At 30.2% G+C, this 22,122-nt stretch overlaps 1 protein-coding gene across 1 annotated transcript; it reads left to right on the top strand.

Annotated features, from left to right (window-relative positions):
* Positions 1-1,734: 1,734 nt before the first annotated feature.
* On the top strand, positions 1,735-22,122 carry agpat2 (1-acylglycerol-3-phosphate O-acyltransferase 2 (lysophosphatidic acid acyltransferase, beta)). Its single transcript, XM_051093556.1, has 6 exons — positions 1,735-2,210; positions 11,227-11,360; positions 11,532-11,707; positions 12,896-12,991; positions 17,567-17,639; positions 19,252-22,122. Exons 1-6 carry the CDS (start codon positions 2,032-2,034, stop codon positions 19,407-19,409), a joined length of 816 nt encoding a protein of 271 aa, XP_050949513.1. The 5' UTR covers positions 1,735-2,031; the 3' UTR covers positions 19,410-22,122.

The raw sequence follows: 22,122 nt of genomic DNA, 5'->3' as shown, positions 1-22,122 counted from the left end.
CTTAAACTGACTATCTGCTTCACAACACTTGGCATCATGATTTTTCCTACAAGCATTCCTTTCATTTTAATTTAAGGTACATTTTTAGTAATTTGTTGTATTTAAAAAAAAAAAAAAAAATACAGGTAAAACACCTGTAAAAAAAAAAAAAAAAAAAAAAAAAAAAAAACAATATGAAAAAACAATATGGAAAAAAAAATCCTTCAAATGATTTTTTTACAGCACAGAAATAAAAAATAATAATAATAATATACTGCATTTTTTCCCAGTAGTTATTTACATAATCAAATCAGATGTAAATACTTTAGTTCAGTGGGATCAGTGCTTAAAACTCGTCCCTGTAACTGGATGGTCCTGTTGACACTGCTGAAAATTTTCCTAAGAAACTGCACACTGCACTGTTCCAGAACATTCCAGGCATTTCTCACACACTCCAAATGTTGGTATATTGTGTCTTCTTTCTAATAAAGTAGTTTCAGGCAATACTGCACCAAACACACATGACAGGGAAATACAAGCAACCAGTACCCGGAAACACACACACACGGGAGTGATTCAAACTTACAGCAAGAGCTTTGTGCATAAGATAGAGCGTGGGGAGGTCCGATTCATTTGAGCGAATCGGTTCGCTCGAACGGTTCGTTTCAGTGAACTGGCGCGACCAATTCAACCGAATCGTCACTCAGTTGTTCTGGTAGTGAAGATCGTTTAGAAGCTCAGTTTTGTGGTTTTAATTCTGTTTATTGACACAACAATAACTTAATGATTCACTCACCAAAAAAAAAAAAAATTATTGTATCATTGATAAATTTCATTGTTATTATTATAACTTATATATTATAACAATAATATTATAATAATAATTTATTATAATTTATATACATCATTTGTCATTGTCATCAGAATTTTTTAAACGTATATTGTAACCCACAACCATGTAGTACAAAATATGTATTAATATTGGACGTTATTATTATTAATTTCCATTGTTCATTATTTTTAATTTATTGTTTTGGACACAATACTGCCAAAACATAAATCCACACGCAGTGACAGAAGAATAATAAAGTAAATATACATTTACATTAAATAATAATTAATGCTGTCAAATCTATTAATCACATTCAGAATCAAAGTTTGTGATTACATAATATATGCCTGTGCACTGTGTATATTTATATGTACATATAAATATACATGTATGTAATTTAAGAAAAACGTGTAATATAAATTTATATATAATATATATGATATATATGTATGTGTATATTTAAATATTAATGCAAATGCTAATTTAAACATGAATGCTGTATACACAGTATTATGTAAACACAAACTTTTATTTCGGATGTGATTAATCGCGATTAATCGGTTTGACAGCACTAATAAAGAACAAGATTTTTTATTAGTAGTATTTTATTATTAAGCTTTTTATTAGTATTTTAAATATTTTGCATACAATATTACCAATGCTTATACAAACAGTGACAGCAAAAAAAACAAAACAAAAAAAAACAATAAAAAACAGTAATGTTAAAAAAACTGCAATATATTTATTTATTTATTTATTTATTGGACAATGTTTAAATGCATTAAGCAGAATTATTGAAGTAATTATAATTGTGGTAGCTTGGTGGAAATTTCTAGTTGTAGGTGAGTTATTCACCAGCGCTCGGACAGAATCATCTCAAAGTATCGGTTCAAAAGAACGATTCGCGAATCGCGAATCGCGAATCGAACAGCGCCAGTTACCCACACGGCAGACAGCCAAAGGTTACACACGCAACGCTTTCAGGAGATAACCCGCGCCTGGCTCTCCATAAACCGGTTCTTGTTGACATCCACCTCATTTACGTGAGATTGCGAAAACGACAAACAGGGGGAACGGTAAAGTTGCTTAAGGGTGCGACCTGGACGCGGTGTCTGATGTAGACTCGGCTCTGAGTTGATCCCGTGCGGTCCCCCCTCCACTCCACACCGCTGGCCTTCTATCGTTCCTCGACAGCCGGGAAAGAGGCGCTGGTCGCGGGTATGGATGCCGTTTGGATACTGCCTGTGCTGCTGGTGCTCCCGCTCCTGTTATGGACCAGCAGCACGTTCGTTTTCTATTTCAAAAAGTGCTTCTATGTGGCGTACATGATGCTGCTGGCCGTCATCGCCATCCCGATTTGCATTCTGAAAAGCGGCGGCAGGGACATTGAGAATATGAGGTGAGTTGTCAACAACGCAAGTCACACCATGTTATGTTTCCACACTCGTGCATTGCTTTAGGACACTGGGCTGTCATTTTATGTGGTTATGGAGTGTTGCAGAAACAAATATGGATATAAAACATATCATAATTTACATTAAATTAACTAGAACAGGTTGCTATATACATGCAGTCCAAGTGCAATGCTCGTATGTGCATCACAAGAATGCATTTGTAACGAAATGCATTGCATCTGTTTACACCGGACAGATGTTCACAGTAGTGAATCTTTAGCCAGCTCGCTAAGTACAGATCACGCGAGAACACATGCAGGCCTCTGGATAGTGTATTTAATATGATAGCAGGGTGATGCATGAATAAATCAAGCTCTGCATGGTTTAACAACCTAAGGCGATGTAAATATGTAGTTAGCACGCTTGCGTTTTGCCATTTGGGAGTGGTTAAGATATGTTGTGCTAGCTGCTTTAGCGTCTAGTGCAACCCAGAGATGGCGACCAAAGCGTGTGTTTGTTTTTTGAGGATAGGATGGGACGGTGTTAAACTGATGTGGGTTGCTAGTTACGCATGCTCTAGTTTGTCCGAGCCAAGACTTTCTAGTTTGCATTAATGAGGTCGTGATAGATTGGTCTCATGGCTCCGCTGGTGCAGAGTTCATGCTGGTCGATGGTGCTAGATTAAAACCAACAGTCACACTCGTTCCACACATTGGACAGTTGATCGATGGAATTGCGGATTCCAGGCCATCAGTTTAGAATCAATGTTCGCGCCGAAAATCACTTTGAAACGTTCTGTAACACTCTAGAATGTCGCTGCCGTGGTAACCGACGTTCTAAAACAGCTGAACGTTACTTACTGTCAAAGTCAACATTCACTAATTGACACAAACAAGGACTGTCACTATATTAAAATAATCAATTGTGATGTAATATTTTTTTCCATGTTGCTTCTTTCAAAAAATTTGATGTAGAAGTGATTTTAATCTCAACCATAGAGACGAACGAAACTCTTGCTGCTGAAAATGGTCAGTTATTGTTATGTTTTGGCCTGTACGGATTGGTTGGACAGGGAAAAACATTTAGAGTACTACCCAGATAACACACATACGTCTGCAAGATGTCTGTTAGAGATCGCTTGATCTGGAAAGCATCTGCATCTAAAAGGAAACGTTCTATAGACGTATTGCAGATAAGCTAACATGCTAAAAATTACGTCTTCCAGATGTAAATGCAGATGTCAAATAGATGTCTCTGTGATGTATGTGCCCAGATAGCACGCATGATTCTGCAAGATGTCTGTTAGAGATCTCTTGATCTGGAAAGCATCTGCTGTGTACAAACATCTGACAGACAGTTTTACATACATTCTAAATCATAAACATCTTAAAGACATCTAATAAACGTCTATTTGACATCTGATAGGAAACGTCCTACCCAGATAGTACGCTTACATCTACAAGATGTCTGTTAAAGACCACTTGATCTGGAAAGCATCTGCTGTGTACGAACATCTGACAGTTTTACATACGTTCTAAATCATAAACATCTTAAAGACACCTAATAGTCGTCTATTTGACATCTGATAGGAAACGTTCTATAGACGTATTGCGGATAAGCTAACATGCTAAAAAATACGTCTTCCAGATGTAAATGCTGATGTCAAATAGATGTCTCTGTGATGTATGTGCCCAGATAGCACGCATACATCTGCAAGATATCTGTTAGAGATCTCTTGATCTGGAAAGCATCTGCTGTGTACAAACGTCGGACAGACAGTTTTACATCCATTCTAAATCATAAACATCTTAAAGACATCTAATAGACGTCTATTTGACATCTGATAGGAAACGTCCTACCCAGATAGTACACTTACATCTACAAGATGTCTGTTAAAGACCACTTGATCTGGAAAGCATCTGCTGTGTACAAACATCTGACAGTTTTACATACGTTCTAAATCATAAACATCTTAAAGACATCTAATAGATGTCTATTTGACATCTGATAGGAAACGTCCTACCCAGATAGTACACTTACTTCTACAAGATGTCTGTTAAAGACCACTTGATCTGTAAAGCATCTGCTGTGTACGAACATCTGACAGACGTCATGATGTCATGTTTTACATACGTTCTAAATCATAAATATCTTAAAGACATCTAATAGACGTCTATTTGACATCTGATAGGAAACGTTCTATAGACGTATTGCAGATAAGCTAACGTGCTAAAAAATACATCTTCCAGATTTAAATGCAGATGTCAAATACATGTCTCTGTGATGTATGTGCCCAGATAGCACGCATACATCTGCAAGATGTCTGTTAGAGATCTCTTGATCTGGAAAGCATCTGCTGTGTACAAACGTCTGACAGACGTCTTTCAGATGTAATTTTTAGCAAACTACGTCTTGCAGATGTAAATGCAGACTTCAAATAGACGTTTCTGTGATATATGGGCATACCTTGAAAGCACACGTACATCTCGGAGATGTCTATTTGACGTCTCATCTGCAGTCTATTTGACGAGTTTGCTCATCTGCAATACATCTATTGGATGTTTCCTATCAGATGTCAAATAGACATCTATTAGATGTCTTAAAAATGTTCATGATTTAGAATGTATGTAAAACTGACATCTGCCAGATGTTTGTACACAGCAGATGCTTTTAAGAACAAGAGATCTTTAACAGATCTTGCAGACGTACGTGTGCTATCTCGGTAAATGTATTGCAGATGAGCAAACACGCAAAAAACCTCTTCCAGATGTAAATGCAGATATCAAATAGACGTCTCCGTGAAGTATGTGTGCTATCAGGGAGTGTAATTGCTGATGCAACCTAAAATATTTGTCTGAAAAAAATAGTTTTTGATTTCAGAGGGCCAAAACCATTGAGAAGAATGGAACTTAATATGTGTTTGAATAAATCTGTTACCATACGTTTTTTTTTTTGTTTAGTAGAGCCACTATTTAAATGTTTATATTTCAACAATGGTTTGGAGTAGAAACATGATGATATAAATAAAAAGTTTATATAAAAACAGCCTTATGTGCAGTGTAAATGTATATAACTCTGGTTTTAGTTGATGTGTTGATTATTCAGTACATTTTATTAATTTATTAATCTGTACATAAATTTACATTTTCGGCATTTACATTTTCAGTTTCTGTGTACTTAATAGTTTTTTCAGTTTTAGTTATATTAGTATTTATAGCCAAGCTAAAATTAAAAATAAGAAATGATGCTTTTCAAGTATTTTATTTATTTATTTACATACTGGCACAGACAGGATCTCGTGCGTGTTCGTTTTGTTCCGCATCACCTGTTATGAAAAGCAGCCTTGTGGTGTGGCCTTTGCTAATAGAGTTCATGTGATATGAAAATTGGAGACCTGAGGTCTGCAAATGCACGAAAGTTCCTGACAGCGCCTGTTCCGATATTCTTAGAAAGAGACTAATTTACATGCTCGCTGAAAACGACACAATTTCTGCTATTCACAACAGTCGTTTCATTCATACGCATGGTACAATGAACACACTAGGCGCCAAAGAATAACAGACGTCCATTTATTGCAGTTATTAAACACATTGTGTCTCCCAAGTTGAAGTTGACTGGATGTTTAGTGATTGAAGCTATCAGCGCCGTAGTTCACAGGTGAGTCTGTCCAGGTCTGTTCAGGACAGTGTTTGAAAGTGGGAGTGCGACGTTACCCGGTAATTACGCCGGGAGAGGATGAGCTCGTGTGTCAGGGCCGGTGTACGCTTACCGTAACTCAACTATCGCGTGTTGACATGCATGCAAATACTGTTCATTCTAGAATCCCATTGTGTCAAATATGTGCAAACCAGTTTATGTGATCTTTTGGTCCACTGCCGCCGAGTCCGTTGTAATAGGGTGACCTAACACCCATATTAACCAACAGACCACATGGTGTGAGGGACGATGGGTGGTGTCTTGTTGCATCAGTGTTGTTCTTCACTTTTAAGGTTATCTGGATGGCTCTCTTTCTTTTTCTCTCTTTCTTTATCAGTGTGATAGGAAAGAGTGATTGAGCCACACGGTGAGCTGATGCAGCAGGCATGCCAAACTATTGGGTGAAAGGAGAGATGACAAGGCATATAGAGATAGAGGTCAGATTTGATCAAGATAGTTCAGCCAAAAATGAACAAGATGTTATTTATGTCGTTCCAAACTTGTATGAATTTCTTGTAGCATAAAATCTGTTTCTTGTTTTCCATGCACTTGCATTAAATGAGAACTGGAGATTTCAAGCTTTAAAAAGGATGCAGAAGTACCGTAAAAGCATGTAAATGTTTTTTCAAAGTTGTAAATTAAACTCATTAGAGGAGTAGGTTTCACACACAAAAAAGCTCTTTCTACTTTATAGTTTTCACATTTCACATTTAATTGAATGTTTTACTTGCCATTTCTTTGTAATAATTTGTGAAATTTACTAGCATTTTCTAAATTAAAGTTGCTTCTTTTGTGTATTTTTCAAGTTTTCTGAAGTTGTCACGAAAAAAACAAAAAAATTATTTGTTATATTTTGATTATTTTCCCTCAGTTATTTTATTTTATTTTAAAAGGATGCGGAAGCACCTTAAAGTATGCTGTAAAAATGTTTAAAAAAAATATTTTTTTTTCTCCCCATTTATTTTATTTTATTTTATTTTATTTTAAGATTAGCTTTACTTTTTTTTTTCCTGTTATTAATTTTAGTGCTTCAATTTATACTGTTTTTAGTTAAAGTTTTTTGTTTTATTTTATTTTTACATTATGTATTTTAACAATTTTGTTAAATAAAACCATATGAATACTTGCTTTTGATACTTTAAATTTGCTTAGGTTTGTTTTGTTACTCGATTAGTCGTCAGAATAATCGTCCGGTTATTGGATGGCCAAAATAATCGTTAGTGACAGCCCTAATACCGATACCGTTTTTAAAAATATCTTGAAATGTTTTGATTTTTGTATTTTATGTTTTTGTTTTAACTTTAAAGTTTTAGTTTATTCATTTTTGTTTCAGTTTTAGTGATTATAGCACACCAAGTTGAACTACATGAAAATGAGAAATGTTGTTTTGGCAATTTTTTTTTAATGCTTAATGCTTTTATTATGTTTATTTTAAGAACAGTGTAACTAAGAGGTAACAAAAGTCAAAATGTTTTTATGGTTTTAGTTTACTAAGTTAACTAGAACAGTTAACTATAACAATCCTGGCCTATTACTCATCTGTTTATGTGTCACACTAGAAATAAAGTCACACAGTTTTGAAATGGCATGTTACGCTAGAATAAACGTCTCAGATAGACTGTGGTAACCTTTAACCTAAATTGTGATCTGTGATGTTGATAAACTACTTGTCAAGTTTAAGATATACGATAACAGTCCAGCTTGGCAGGCTTTAAACTCTTGTGTTCCTCCTGCTTGTGTAGCAGGGTAACATGTCAGAGGACAGGCTGACATTCGTGATAACAGAGTTTATTCAGGATGTTTGTAGTAACAAAAATAAAGAATAAAATGATGGTACTGTGTGCGGTTTCAAAGCTGGTGGTAAAATTAACCTATTTTTAAACCCTAATGTTAGCAAAATTAATAAAACAAAATAGTATATTTTTAAATTAATTTATTTTTTATTAGAGCACATTTTTGTTGTTTGAGAAAGAAAGCATGACAGTTTGTCATTAAATTGAGCATGTTGTAAGCTTTTGCATGTTTATTGTTTGAGGTCAGTAAGATTTTTTTTTTTTAAAGAAATACATTTTTTTTATTCAGCTGTTTTATTTGTAGCAGTAAGCATGTATAATGTTACATGGTTCTATTTTAAATAGATATGAACAACAAGAAAAGATTCTTGAACAACAAATCAGCATATTAGAAGAATCATGTGACACTGAAGAAAATTCAGCTTTGCTTCAAAGAAATAAATTACATTTTAAAAGGTGCTCAAATAGAAAACAGTTACTTTAAATTGTAATATTTCACTTTATTACTTAAATATTTTATTTTATTTTATTTATTTTAATATATTTTATTTTATGTAGCTTTGTTTTTGGGTTATTTTTAAATGTAATAAAAAATAAAAATATAAAATAAATAAATAATAATAAAAAAATAACAAATAAAAAATAAGTTATGTGTGAAGGTATTCTAGATTTACGGTTACATTTTGTTTTTATTTAATTTTATTCTATTTTAGGGTTAGCTTTAATTTTTTTTCTATTTATTAATTTTTGTTTAGTTGAAGTTTCTAGCTATTTATTTTATTTTTTATTTTAGGGTTAGCTTTCCTTTTCCCCCCCCTTATTAATTTTAGTGTTTCAGTTATTTGTGTTTAGTTAAAGTTTTTATCTTTTATTTGATATCATTTTAATTTAGTTTAATTTAGTTTAATTTAATTTGATTTAATTTTATTTAATTTAATTGTATTTTATTTTATTTTATTTTATTTTATTTTATATAGCTTTGTTTTTGGGTTAGTTTTAAATGTAATAAAAATAAAAATATAAAATAAATAAATAATAATTAAAAAAATAAATTATGTGTGACGGTAATCTAGATATACAGTTACTTTTTTTTTTTTTTTTAATTTAATTTTATTTTAGGGTTAGCTTTAATTTTTTTTTTTTCCATTTATAAATTTTAGTGGTTCATTAATTTTTTTTTTGTTAGTTTTTATCTATTTTATTTTATTTTAGCTTTAATTGTTTTTTGTTTTTTTGTTTTTCATTTATTAATTTTAGTTTAGTTGAAGTTTCTACCTATTTAATTTATTTTATTTTATTTTAGGATTAGCTTTCCTTTTTCTTTTTTTTTTTCCTGTTATTAATTTCAGTGCTCCTCCAGTTATTTGTGTTTAGTTAAAGTTTTTATCTTTTATTTTATTTCATTTTGCTTTTTTATTTTATTTTATTTTATTTTAGGGTTAGCTTTTTTATTTTAGTTATTACTTTTATAAATGTTATAAATTCATTTAAGCAAATTCAGATCATCTTGATTTATAGTAACAGCACAGTCCAGATTTATTGCAGAACATGTTCAGTCTTAAAAGACATTTTAGTGTGTTTCAAAAAGCACATGCAGTGACTGCTAAGAGCGAGATCTTAAAGCAAAGCTGTTGTTTACTATTCAGAACATGTCAAAACTCAAACCTCTGGGGTGATTTCACAACAATCACTAGTGAGGTCATGTGTAATGGGGACAAAGATTCATGTCAGAGCATTGCTGATGTTATTGTCAGTGTAAACACAAAGCACGCATGTGTTTTGGTGCATTAATGACTTGTTCGAGGAAACCAGAGCTTAGTAAAATCAAATTAGCAATAAATGTTTAGTGTTTGTGCAGTTGCGCATCACTTTTACTGTTGCTTATACTTGAGGCTAATGGTTCAGTACAACATTTCACCCATAGCCTACTAAATATTTCAGCATGATTCACTGTATCCCACAGTCATGAGTAAGTCTCATAATTAGACTCTGAATCATCTTAAGATGTTGAATGAACGAACGCTCTGATCCAGCTGAGTTGTGTTGACTCTCCTCAGCTGCTGTGTTATGTAATCGCAGATGTCTTTTGCCCGCGTTTGCTCCACATATTCACATTACTGATATGAGCATCTAATGTGTTCAAAGGTCTCGCAGTATCTGTATCTGTAGTCTTTAACGTGCAACATCCTATGATAAACATCAAATCATTTAGAATTGTAATTCAGATTTTACAGTAGCCTCTTACAAGTGTTATTTTAGATGATTTATATATTGTCATTTTTTTTATTATTGAATAATTTATGAATTAGCTTTCATTTTATATTTTCAGTCTTAATTTTAATTTAAAATTTTTACATATGTTTTTTAAATATTACTTTTTAGTTTTTTTTTTCCAGTTATTCGATTTTTTTTTTTTTTTTTTTTTTTTTTTTTTTTTGTTTAGTTGAGTTTTTTGTTTAGTTGAGTTTTTTTTTTTTTTACCTTATTATTTTTTTTTATTTTAGGGTTAACTTTATTTTTTCAGATATTAATTTTAGCTTTAATTTAGTATTTTTTTTTTTAACCAGATATTAATTTTAGAGCCGTACTTATTTTTATTTAGTTTAAGTATTCTATTTTATTAATTTTATTTTAGTGCTCCACTTGTTTGTGTTTAGTTTAAGTTTTTATCTTTTATTTATTATTTTATTTTATATTAATTTTTTTATATATAATTTTAGGGTTAGCTTTAAGTAATTTTTTTTGCCCAGATATTATTTTATAATTTATTTTATTATTTTAGAGCTTCACTTATTTTTGTTTAGTTGAAGTATTTTATTTGATTTTTTTTTTTTCCAGTTATTAATTTTAGTACTTAATTTGATTTTTTTTTTTTTTTTTCTTTTCTTTTCTTTTCTTTTCTTCTTTTCTTCTTTTCTTTTCTTTTCGGTTTAGCTTGAATTATTTTATCCAGTTATTAATTTTAGTGGCTCACTTTATTTTGTTTAGTTGAATATTTTATTTTATGGTTGGCTTTAATTTTTAAAAAGTTTTTTTCCCCCAGTTATTAATTTAAATGCTTCATTTCATACTGTTTTTTGTAGTTTTATTTTATTTTATTTTATATTTTCAGTTTTCATTTTCATTTTAGTTTATTTTTAGGATTTATTTTTTTTAATGTGCTTTTGTCATTTTTATTAGACATTATTTCAGGCATCAAAAAAGTCTAGCCAGAAGTGCTAAAATATTAATTTCTGGGTTTTGGCCTACAGCACTTTTTAGTGGTTGATCTGTCTCATAAGTGCTTCTGCCTAGACTTGAAGCTTGAGAACTGAACAAAAATGATTTATGTTGCAGACATGAGCAATACCTCAATTTTGATGGGCTGTTACATGTCTAAAACGAATGATTTGTTCCTGGTGACCGATAAAACAGTGGCGAAGTCCCATAGACTTGCATTGGAAGAGGTCTAGAAGGCGTATTTGTGAAAATTGACTATTTGAATGACTCTTCTTGCTCATGATCTGGATTATAATGTCTTTACTTCCCGCAGGGTCATCCGCTTCATGGTTCGCCATGTGAAGTACTTCCTGGGTCTGCGCTTTCAGGTCAGCGGTTGGGAGCATCTACAGACAGACGGACCTTACGTCATTATCTCCAACCACCAATCATCACTCGACGTGCTAGGTGAACGAATACACACAACCAATCAACACTTAGTGTGTTCAGTGTTACTATTATTACCACGTTTACCTATCAAAACATGGTTAGGATGAAAGTCTGGTATAAAAGCTTTCTACATGCACACCAAGATTGTACTTGTATCTTTCTGTACTGATTGTCTCTTCATTTCTGCAGGCATGATGGAAGTCCTGCCGGACCGTTGCTCGACGATCGCTAAGAAGGAGCTGTTATGGGCCGGGACGGTGGGGATGATTTGCTGGCTGGGAGGAATCGTCTTCATCAACCGCAAAAAGACCAGCGACGCCAAGAACGTCATGAGTGACGCCGCTAAAACCATGTTGGCTGACAAGGTCTGTCTTTGCTGAGATCAGATAGTGGTTTACCTGACAATTCATTCAGTTTGATTCATTCGGTAGTTAATTCTCATTGACCTAGGGATGTTATAGTTAACTAAAAAAAAACTTTACTTAAAATAAAATAAAATAAACGTTAACTATATAAAATAAGTTACTTTTTTATTTTATTTTATTTTATTTCAGCAAGTTTCCAAGGCAAGATTTAAAAATTTGATTTATTTAAAATGTTAAATGAAAATTAAATACAAATTAATAAAAGCTGTATAGACACATTTAAAAAAAAATGGTTAAAACTTTAAATAAAATTAACATGGTAACAATTTTATTTTTATTTTAGGGTTAGCTTTATTTATTTATTTTTTTAATTGCAGTTATTAATTTTATTTCATTTTATTGATTTTTTTTTTTTTTTTTTTTTTTTTTTTTTTCGTTTTTAGGATTAGCTTTACTTTTTTCTCCAGATTAATATTTTATTATAATATCTTATTATAATAAGATAATTATAATTAATTATCTTATAATATTTTATATTTTAGTTGAATTTTATTTTATTTTAGGATTAGCTTGATTGTTTTTTTGTTTTTTTTTAAATTCCCAGTTAATTTTAGTGCTTTACTTACTTTTGTTTAGTTTAAGTTTTTATCTTTTATTTTTAAATTTAATTGAATTTTTATTTTGACTTTAGGGTTAGCTTTAATTTTTTTAATGTCTGTTGTTAATTTTAAAGCTTCCCTTATTTTTGTTTATTTCAAGTTTTTTTTTTTTTAATCATAGGAATTATAAAAATAAAATCTAATTCAAAATATTAACAAAAAGTATCGAAATAATACTAAAATAGCACAGCTTTGACCTTTTGACCCATTTCTGCTTTTGAAATACTTTTTGCTTAAAATTTGTAATGTGATGTGTTTTTTATTCATGGCTTAGAGCTATTAAGTTCCTGTTTAGAAAATGAATGGGAAAATACACCCAAAACCAATGAAAAATGGACTAACTTGCATTAATTTTCATTAATTTCGCTGAATGCTGAAGATATCATACTTGATTTGTATAGTAAATTGTGATCTGTGTTTGTCATCTGTTTATCTATATTGCATGATATATATATAATAGTATCAGTCTTTAGTGCTGTAATAGGGACGTTGTAAATCAGATTTTGTATTTGCATTGAACTTTCACTAGATCCGATTGTGGGTGTTTCCAGAAGGCACACGGAATCAGAACGGCGGGCTTTTGCCCTTTAAAAAGGGAGCGTTTCATCTGGCCATTCAAGCACAGGTGAGTGTTCCTCCTAGACTCCTTCACTTACGCCTGACCTGATATAACCTGGCTTGTAGTGCAAAGTACATAGCTTTACTAGATTACCTAGCACAACCATAACAAGCTTGAGCTCGAAGGTCCCTGATTAACCCATTAAACCTGTGTGCCAGGTCAGAGGTTGTAAGGGAGACTGGCTTTATGCATGTGGTGTTTGATCTTGTCTTCACCAGCAGAGGGAGCCGTCGTGCCTTGTATAATTTAGTGTTCAGCTTCTGTGTTGTTTTATCACAACCACATAAAAACTTTCACTCTAGTGCATTTGATCTGCACAAACTCTTTTCTAAAGCCACATGTAACATTCCTTCAGTGTTTCTTCCTTTCTTGTGGCATGTGAATAAACTTGAGAATTAAAGCAAATGGATTTTATTGGAACAATGAAACACATGGCAGTTTTTTGACTTTAACACTTCCTGTTTTTTTTTAAGCCTGATGCTGCTTATGTATGTATGTATGTATATTTGAATTTTTAAAATAGTAGTTGATTGATTTATATACATATCTAAAATGTAGAAATGTTTTTAAGAATATTTTAAATTTATTTATTGTTATATTTAACTACAATCTTAAACATGAAGTAAAAAAGTACTTATTTGTCAGTTTATTTAGAATTGTTAGATGAACTATATATTTATAAATGTAAAAAATATAAAAAGATATGCTAAATTATTAAGTTTTCAAAATGCAAAATAATATTTCAACTGATGTATTATTTTATTGTTATATTTAGCTACTTTATAAGCATGAGTTAAACCATTTAAAAAGTTTTTTATTTATATTTATTTAGAATTTTGTAAATAGTAGTTGACTTTATTTATTTATTTATTTATTTATTTGTTTATATACATAATTTTATATACATATACATTTATACATTTACATATACATTTATATACATAATTTTTTTTTGTTCATTTTTATATTTAACTACATTTAAACTCAAATTAAACCATTTTAAACGTTCATTTGTCAATTTGTGTTTGTATTTAGATTTAAATTTAGTGGTTGATAATTTTATGTTGCTTATTTATTATATGTATATATTTATATTATTATTTTTAATATTCTAAAATGCTATTTGATATTTAAAATAATTATTTTGTTTTTTTTCAGTTTTCAGTATTTATTTGTTAATTTATATTTATTTTATATTTATTTAAAACTGTTAGATAAAATAGTAATTATTTTATTTATTTATTATATGCATATATTTATACATGTTAAATATAAAATATATGCAAAATTATTAACCTTTCAAAATGCAAAGTAATGTTTCAACTGATGTATTATTTTATTGTTACATTTAGCTTCATATTAAGCATGAGTTAAACCATTATACATTTATTTTTCAATTTATATTAATTTTGTATTTATTTGGAATTTTTAAATTAGTAGTTGATTGATTGATTGATTTATATACACACCTAAAATGTAGAAATGTGTTAATTTTTTTTTTTAATTAAAAAGTAGTTTAATATGACAATTAATTAATCATTTAATGCTATATGTAACTGCAATCTTAAACATGAAGTAAACAATTGTCAGTATTTATTTGTCAGTTTATATTTATTTTATATTTATTTAGAATTGTTAGATAAATTAGAACTTATTTTCTGTCATATTATTTTATTAATTTATTATATGCATTTATTTATACATGTAAAATATATTTTTTAAAATGCTGAATAATTAGCTTTTTAAAATGCAAACTGATCCTTTTTTTTTGTTGTTTAACTGCATTTAAAGCATGGCAGTTTGGTCGCTTAACAAATGTTGCATTTATTAGATAAAAAATCCAGTAAATATAACCATTCATAATGAGTGAGTATTATATTTTAAAATCTTTGGATATTTTATTATGGGTGTTATTTGCTAGTTATGAGATACCAAAAACAGGTGTCTTGAATTCCAGCTGAATTAGTGCTTTATATGCTCCCTGAAAATGGTTTGAAAGCAGTTTTTCTTGTTGTTTTGACATTTGTTCTTTTGAAACAGGATGTTAGGGCAGGTCATAAAATCAAAATGCTTCACTTTTTTGTTTTATAATAGACAATAGACAACTGACTAAACCACTTTGTGGACTGCATATTTCAAAAGCATATTTGAAACACTTTTTCAGCTTTTAGGAGTGCACTAGCATATTGATTAGGCTCAACGTTAACAAAGCCTTGAAGCTAATCTCACAACTCCAGGCTTTCACATCTCTGTCAATTAAAAGAAAAACACTACAATTGCATTTCCATGGCCACAAGAAAATGTTTTGGATGATTGCTGTAATGACTGTATATGTAGATCATTTGTCACAACACAAGTTCATATGAGGAGACTGGAAGTTGTGCTGAATTTAGTTTTTTTTTTTTAGGTTTGTGTGTAGCTGTTTTTTAAGTTGAGAGTAAAGTAATATGAATCATGTGTGTGATGATGCATACTGATATCAAACATGGCAGGCCGACATAATCAAAACCAGATGAGCTGTGAGTTAAGGCGGACAGACATCACTTAATCTAGACCAGAGTAATAGGGGCCCGATGGTTCTCATTAGTTAAGGTAAAATATGTGAACGGTCTAGGTCTTAACTTATCTTTTTATATCTTTGTTTTGCATTTTGCAATTGTACAGATGTAACACGTGCAAACCTAGGAATTTTATACAAGGTCTAGACTTTAAATAAAGTTGGAATGGCTTGAACGGCCAGATTTCAGCAAAAAAACTTTCCTAAATATAAAAAATATTTATCTAAATATGTGTAAAATAAAAATGCAATTTAATATTACTGATGTATCATTTTATCAAATCATTTTAAACATTAATTTGTCAGTTTGTGTTTAGTTTAGTGGTTGATAATTTTTTCATTGCTTATTTATTATATATATATATATATATAATATTATTATTATTATTATTATTATTATTTTTAATATTCCAAAATGCTATTTGGTATTTAAAATAATTATTTTATTGTTATAATTAATGACATTTATAGTAGTTGTCAATTTTTTTTTATTTAATATTTATTTAATCTTTAATAAATTAGTAGATAAGATAAGATAAGATAAGATAAGATAATAAGATTCTTTATTATTATTATTAAAAGTACCATATGCATATATTTCTACATGTAAAATATGAAATATATGCAAAATGCATCATTTGTTTTATATTTAACTATTTTAGTCATGAATTAAAAATTTGAAAATATTCATGTCCATTTACATTTATATTTATTTCGAATTTTTAAATAAATCAGTAGTTGATTCTTTATTATCATTATTATTATTATTATTTATTATTATTATTAAGTACTATATGCATATATTTCTACATGTAAAATATAAGATATATGCAAAATGCGTCATTTTAGTTTTATATTTAACTAATTTAGACATGAATTAAACATTTTAAAATATTTGTCCATTTATATTTATTTCAAATTTTTAAATAAATTAGTAGTTGATTCTTTATCATTATTATCATTATTATTATTATTATTATTATTATTATTATTATTATTAATATTTTAAGTACTATATGCATATATTTCTACATGTAAAAACAAAAAAATAAGCAAAATGCACCATTTTAGTTTTATATTTAAGTAATGTAGACATGAATTAAACATATTTATGTCCATTTGTATTTATATTTATTTCAAATTTTTAAATAAATTAGTAGTTGATTCTGTTATTATTATTGTTATTATTATTATTTTAAGTACTATATGCATATATTTATACTTGTAAAATATAAAATATAGGCAAAATGCACCATTTTAGTTTTAGACATGAATTAAACATTTTAAAATATTTATGTCCATTTGTGTTTATATTTATTTCGATTTTTTAAAATAAATTAGTAGTTGATTCTATTATTATTATTGTTATTATTACTGTTTTAAGTATTACATGCATATATTTATACTTGTAAATATAAAATATATGCAAAATGCATCATTTTTGTTTTATATTTAATTATTTTAAACATTAATTAAACATTTTAAAATATTTATGTACATTTATTTAAAATTTTTAAATGAATTAGTAGGTGATTTTTTTCATATTATTTTTTTTATGTACTAAATGCATATATTTCTATATGTGAATAGAATAAAATGCATCATTTTAGTTGCATTATTTAACTACAATTTTAGACATGAATTAAACATTTTAAAATATTTATGTTGATTTACATTTATATTTATTTAGAATTTATTTTTAAATAAGTGGGTAATTGATATTATTATTTTATATATTTGTTTATTTTATTATATTTTATTGTTATTCCTAGCCCTACATGATTTTGTAATGCATCATTTAATATTAACGATGGTTAATTACAGACACACATTCACACACATTGTCCAGCTGTGTCGTCATGAGAAACGACGACTCTCTGGGTCTATTATTAGTGTGGGAGGATACTTCAGTCTGTGTATGATCATATTTTTGTGTGTGAAAGCATTTCTAATCCCTGCTGACTTACTGTCTGCTGTTCTGCACACTGTCCAACTATCCCACTCTCTCTCTCTTTCTCTCTCAGGTTCCCATCGTACCCATCGTCTTCTCTTCCTACAGTAACTTCTACCTACGAAAAGAGAAAGAGTTCAAATCAGGTAATGCGCATTGCAAACATATGTTATGGAGAAACAAAAGACCAAAAGTGTTAAAGAGAGTTCACCTAATCATGCAAAAAGAAGTAATTACGACTTTTTACCTCTTAAATCTTTCCTGACAGTTCTGAGTTTATATCTTACAAATCTGACTTTTGTTTCTTGCAGTTTTGAGAAAGTTAGAATTTTTTTATTCTGTGGCAGAAAACCAAAACAGAACTGTGAGATATAAACTCACAAATTGTGAGGGGGGAAAAGGTCAAATTTGCAATTAAGTTGCAGTTAACTTAAAAAATATATATATTTTGCAAAAAGCCAAAATGTGAGATAAAAAGTTGCAAGTACCTTTTTTAATTTTAAATCTGTGTTGGAAACAAAAAAAAGCAGAATTGTGAAATGTTTTTTTTTTTTTTTAATTCCATGCAGGAAAAAAAAACAATTGTGAGATGTAAACTCACAATTATGTGGAATTTTTTTTTTACGAGATACACACTCATAGTTGCGAGGGGAAAAAAAAGTCAGAATTGCAAAATAAAAAGTTGCAGTTACCTCGTTGTAACAGAACTGTAAGACATAAACTCACAAATTGTGAGGGGGAAAAAGTCAAATTTGCAAGATAAAGTTGCAATTAAATTTTTATCTATTTTTTTTTTTGTTGTTGTTGTTTTTTTCTCTTGCAGAAACAAAAAACAAAAAAAAAAGTTGCAATTACCTTTAATTTTAAATCTGTGTTGGAAACAAGAAAAGCAGAATTTTGAGAGTCAAAATCTTTTTTTTTTTTTTTTTTTTTTTAATCCATGCAGGAAAAAAAACAATTGTGAGATGTAAACTCACAATTATGTGGAATTTTTTTTTTTACAAGATACACACTCATAGTTGCAAGGGGAAAAAAAAGTCAGAATTGCAAAATAAAAAGTCACAGTTAGCTTGTTTTTTTTTTTTTTTTTTTTTTTTTTTTATTCTGTGGCAAAAAAAACAAAACAGAACTGTAAGATATAAACTAGCAAATTGTGAGGGGGGGGAAAAGTCAAATTTGCATAATAAAGTTGCAATAATTTTTTTTTTTTTTTTTTTTTTTTTTTTTTTTTTTTTTGTTGAAGCAAGTTTTTTATTCCATGCAGAAAAAAAACAATTATGAGATGTAAACTCACAATTACTTGGATTTTTTTCTGAGATATGCACTTACAGTTGCAAGAAAAAAGAAAAAAGTTGAATTTGCAAGATAAAGTTGCAATTAAGTCTTTTTTTTTTTCTTTTCTTTTTTTCTCTTGCAGAAAAAAAAAGTGAGATTAAAAGTTGCAGTTACCTTTTTTAATTTTAAATCTGTGTTGGAAACAACAACAAAAAAAGCAGAATTGTGTCTTTTTTGTTTTTTGTTCCATGCAGTAAAAAAAACAAGATGTAAACTTAATTACAAGGGAAAAAAAGCCTAATGAGATATAAACTCACAGCTGCAAGAAAAAAAGTCAATTTTGTGAAATAAAGTCACAATTACCCTTTTTTTTAAAAATTCTGGTGGAAACAGTTTTTTTTTTTTATATGACAGAAGCAAACTTCCATACAAACTAGAGCATGTTGATGATAATGTCTGTGATTTCTGCACCGTTTCCGACAGGAACCATCACTTTGAAGATCCTCCCAAAGATCGAGACAAAGGGACTGACGGCAGACGACGTGACGTTGCTGTCCGAGCAATCATTCGGCATCATGCGTTCGGCCTTCCTGGAGATCTCCGGCCAAAGCGTGCAGAGCAACGGGCCGTCCACCCACTGATCGCCCCGCTGCTGTCGCGCCCTTTCATTCGCTCCGACAACAAGGATGGCTTGAGTCTACGTCGTCGTCGTCGTGGTGGTGACGGTAACCATGACAACCAGGCGCTTTAGTATCCTCTCCGACGTCCTCATGAAGCAGGAACACATGTCCATACAGACAGACAGACACACATACATTCACCTTGACTACAGTACATACAGCAGATGTTACCTTAGCCTAGTTTCGATCTCCCGTTGGACTCCAGGTGGCGCTAAGCGACGCCGTTTTCCGGCGTGGCGCTGCCTCGGACTGCTTTCGTCGGCGACCGGTTGAGTTTTGGAGCGACGCCCCGAGAACATCGTGGATGTGCGTTCGACATGCATGCCTTTTCTATGTTTCTCTTCCTTTCACTGATCTACAAAGACTCAAGTTCTGTTCGTTTGTGTAGGTCGCTTTTTCTCGAGGTTCTCTGCTTGCGTTGTGGGAAATCGGTGACAGACGTCTGTGTTCGTTTTACTTCGTATGCAGGAGTATTTTTCACCTTTACTGATTTATCAACCAAAAAGATTAATTTGGAAATGTCCTGTATACTCCAGAGGAAAGCTTTTTGTGTCGTCACAACCAAGAATTCGGAAAACCGCTTTATTTCTGTTTCCCTTTTTTGTCGTTAAAAAATTAGTTCGTAACAAACATCTCCATTGTCACCGTTCAAGTGCGGCTTCTTCCTGTGCCATGTGTCCAAAGTGTCTCAGCCGTTGGCTGCATATAAGGGTAAAATATTGTGGAAAAACACTATTGATTATTGATCTGTGATCAGGATTGTTTGATTAGCGTTTAGAATAGATATACGTTCAAGTTGGATTTAGTTCAGTGTTTTGCTCAAGTTTTGGTTTGTTTTCAGGCTACAAATGGACATTTTCATTTATAGATGTGTTTTAACACTTTGGTTTACACTAAAAACCATTTATGAGGGATTTATTATTGTAATAACTAATTGAAAAAGTATTATCTAACACATTATATAGACTGTGGCTAACTAAAATGTATTTAAGAGCCATTATTATTCAGATTTTGAAGGATAAATTTAAAAATCAATTTATTTTTGTGATCAGTAAGATTTTTTAATGTCTCACGCTCATCAAGGCTGTATTTATTTGATCTGAAGTACAGAAAAAAACAGCAATATTATTGCAATTTCTAATATTGGTTTGTCATAAAAATAATTTATTCCTGTGATATAAAACTGAATTTTCAGCATCATTACTGTGGTCTTCAGTGTCGTATGATCCTTCAGAAATCATTCTAATATGCTAAATAATGAATAAACACTTTGTTTTAACTTTTTATATATTGAAAAATCTGGAAAAAAAATCCCAAAAAATATTAAGCAGCACAACTGTTTCCAACATTGATAATAAATAAGCATATTAGAATAATTTCTGAAGGATCATGTGACACTGACGACTGGAGTAATGATGCTGAAAATCAGCTTTGGATCACTGAAATAAATTACATTTTAAAATATATTAAACTAGAAAACTGTTGTTTTAAATTGCAATAATATTTCAGAAAATTACATTTTTTTTCTGTATTTTTGATCAAATAGATAAAGCCTTGATGAGCTTAAGAAACATCTTTTAAAAAATGTGTAAAAATCGTACTGATCCCAAACATTTGAACGGCAGTGTGTTTGTTTGCAAACGTTTGCATTAAACCTGCTGTAAAATGGTTCCAAGAAATTATTACAATGTAAAATGCTGAGGTTTGTGATATTTTTAGAAGTTCGCAGATCTTTGAGCTTATTTCTGCTCATAGATCAGGTATTAAACTTTATTCTCAACCTTACGGAAGTCCATATAAAAATATATATATTTGAGTATTTGAAAATTCAAAATTTAATCTAAAAATGACCAATTATTTAACACCTATTTATTAAACCAGACTGTATCGACAGCTTACGGCAGTAAATAAGAATATGAATATTTCATATTGCTTTCTAATGGCATTGTTGAATCTTATATTTAATGCTTGATGTTGCAGTTCTTATCGTTTGTTAAGAATGTATAACATCTGAACCTTTAATTTAAAATGTACGATATTATTTAAGAGGACTGAATTGTACGTATCACACTATAATGGCTCATTGAGCCGAATGACATTTTGCTTTGATTTTTTGCGTAATGTCCAAATTAGGCCCTTTATTATTAGTACACGTTTAAATATTGTTGCAATTATCAAACCCTTTTATGTTGTATATTAGGTCACAGATTTTATTAGCCATTTGTTTCGATGTAATTTTTGCCCTACTGACTGAAAACCATGCTGCGTTCACAAAACAATGTGTGAAACAGTGTGTACAAGGTGTTGTGTGATTTTCACCAAAGCTATTAAGGATGTACAACAGGTGACGCTTGTAAACGTTCTGATTTTAAGATCCGTTAAACGAACCTGTCAGACATTTCACGGGCAGCCTTGTGTACGTACGTGTGTGTGTGTGTGTGTGTGTGAGAGAGAGCGAGAGAGAGTGTGTGTGTGTTTGTGTGTGTGTCCATTGTGTGCTGAATGTGTTTGTATGGTGACCCGACACACAAATGAGCTAAAGCCCATTGTAAAATCTGTAAAGTCATATAAGACGATGATTATATATAAAAATGTTGATTGTGGTAGAATCTGGATGCGACCTGTGTTAAGAACATCTAGGGCAAAGAGTCAATAAAATCGTCTGTTTTTCCAA

The sequence above is a fragment of the Labeo rohita genome, chromosome 21 (genome assembly GCF_022985175.1).
Source record: "Labeo rohita strain BAU-BD-2019 chromosome 21, IGBB_LRoh.1.0, whole genome shotgun sequence".
NCBI classification, from domain to species: Eukaryota; Metazoa; Chordata; class Actinopteri; order Cypriniformes; family Cyprinidae; genus Labeo; species Labeo rohita.
This window is presented reverse-complemented; position numbering and strand designations above follow the sequence as displayed.

What these genes read in the sequence shown, in the direction of transcription:
- agpat2 (XM_051093556.1), top strand. Translation starts at nt 2,032, where the DNA reads ATGGATGCCGTTTGGATACTGCCTGTGCTGCTGGTGCTCCCGCTCCTG. An exon ending in ATCATCACTCGACGTGCTAG is followed by an intron (nt 11,361 to 11,531) that starts GTGAACGAATAC and finishes TCATTTCTGCAG; the next exon opens with GCATGATGGAAGTCCTGCCG. An exon ending in ATCTGGCCATTCAAGCACAG is followed by an intron (nt 12,992 to 17,566) that starts GTGAGTGTTCCT and finishes TTTCTCTCTCAG; the next exon opens with GTTCCCATCGTACCCATCGT.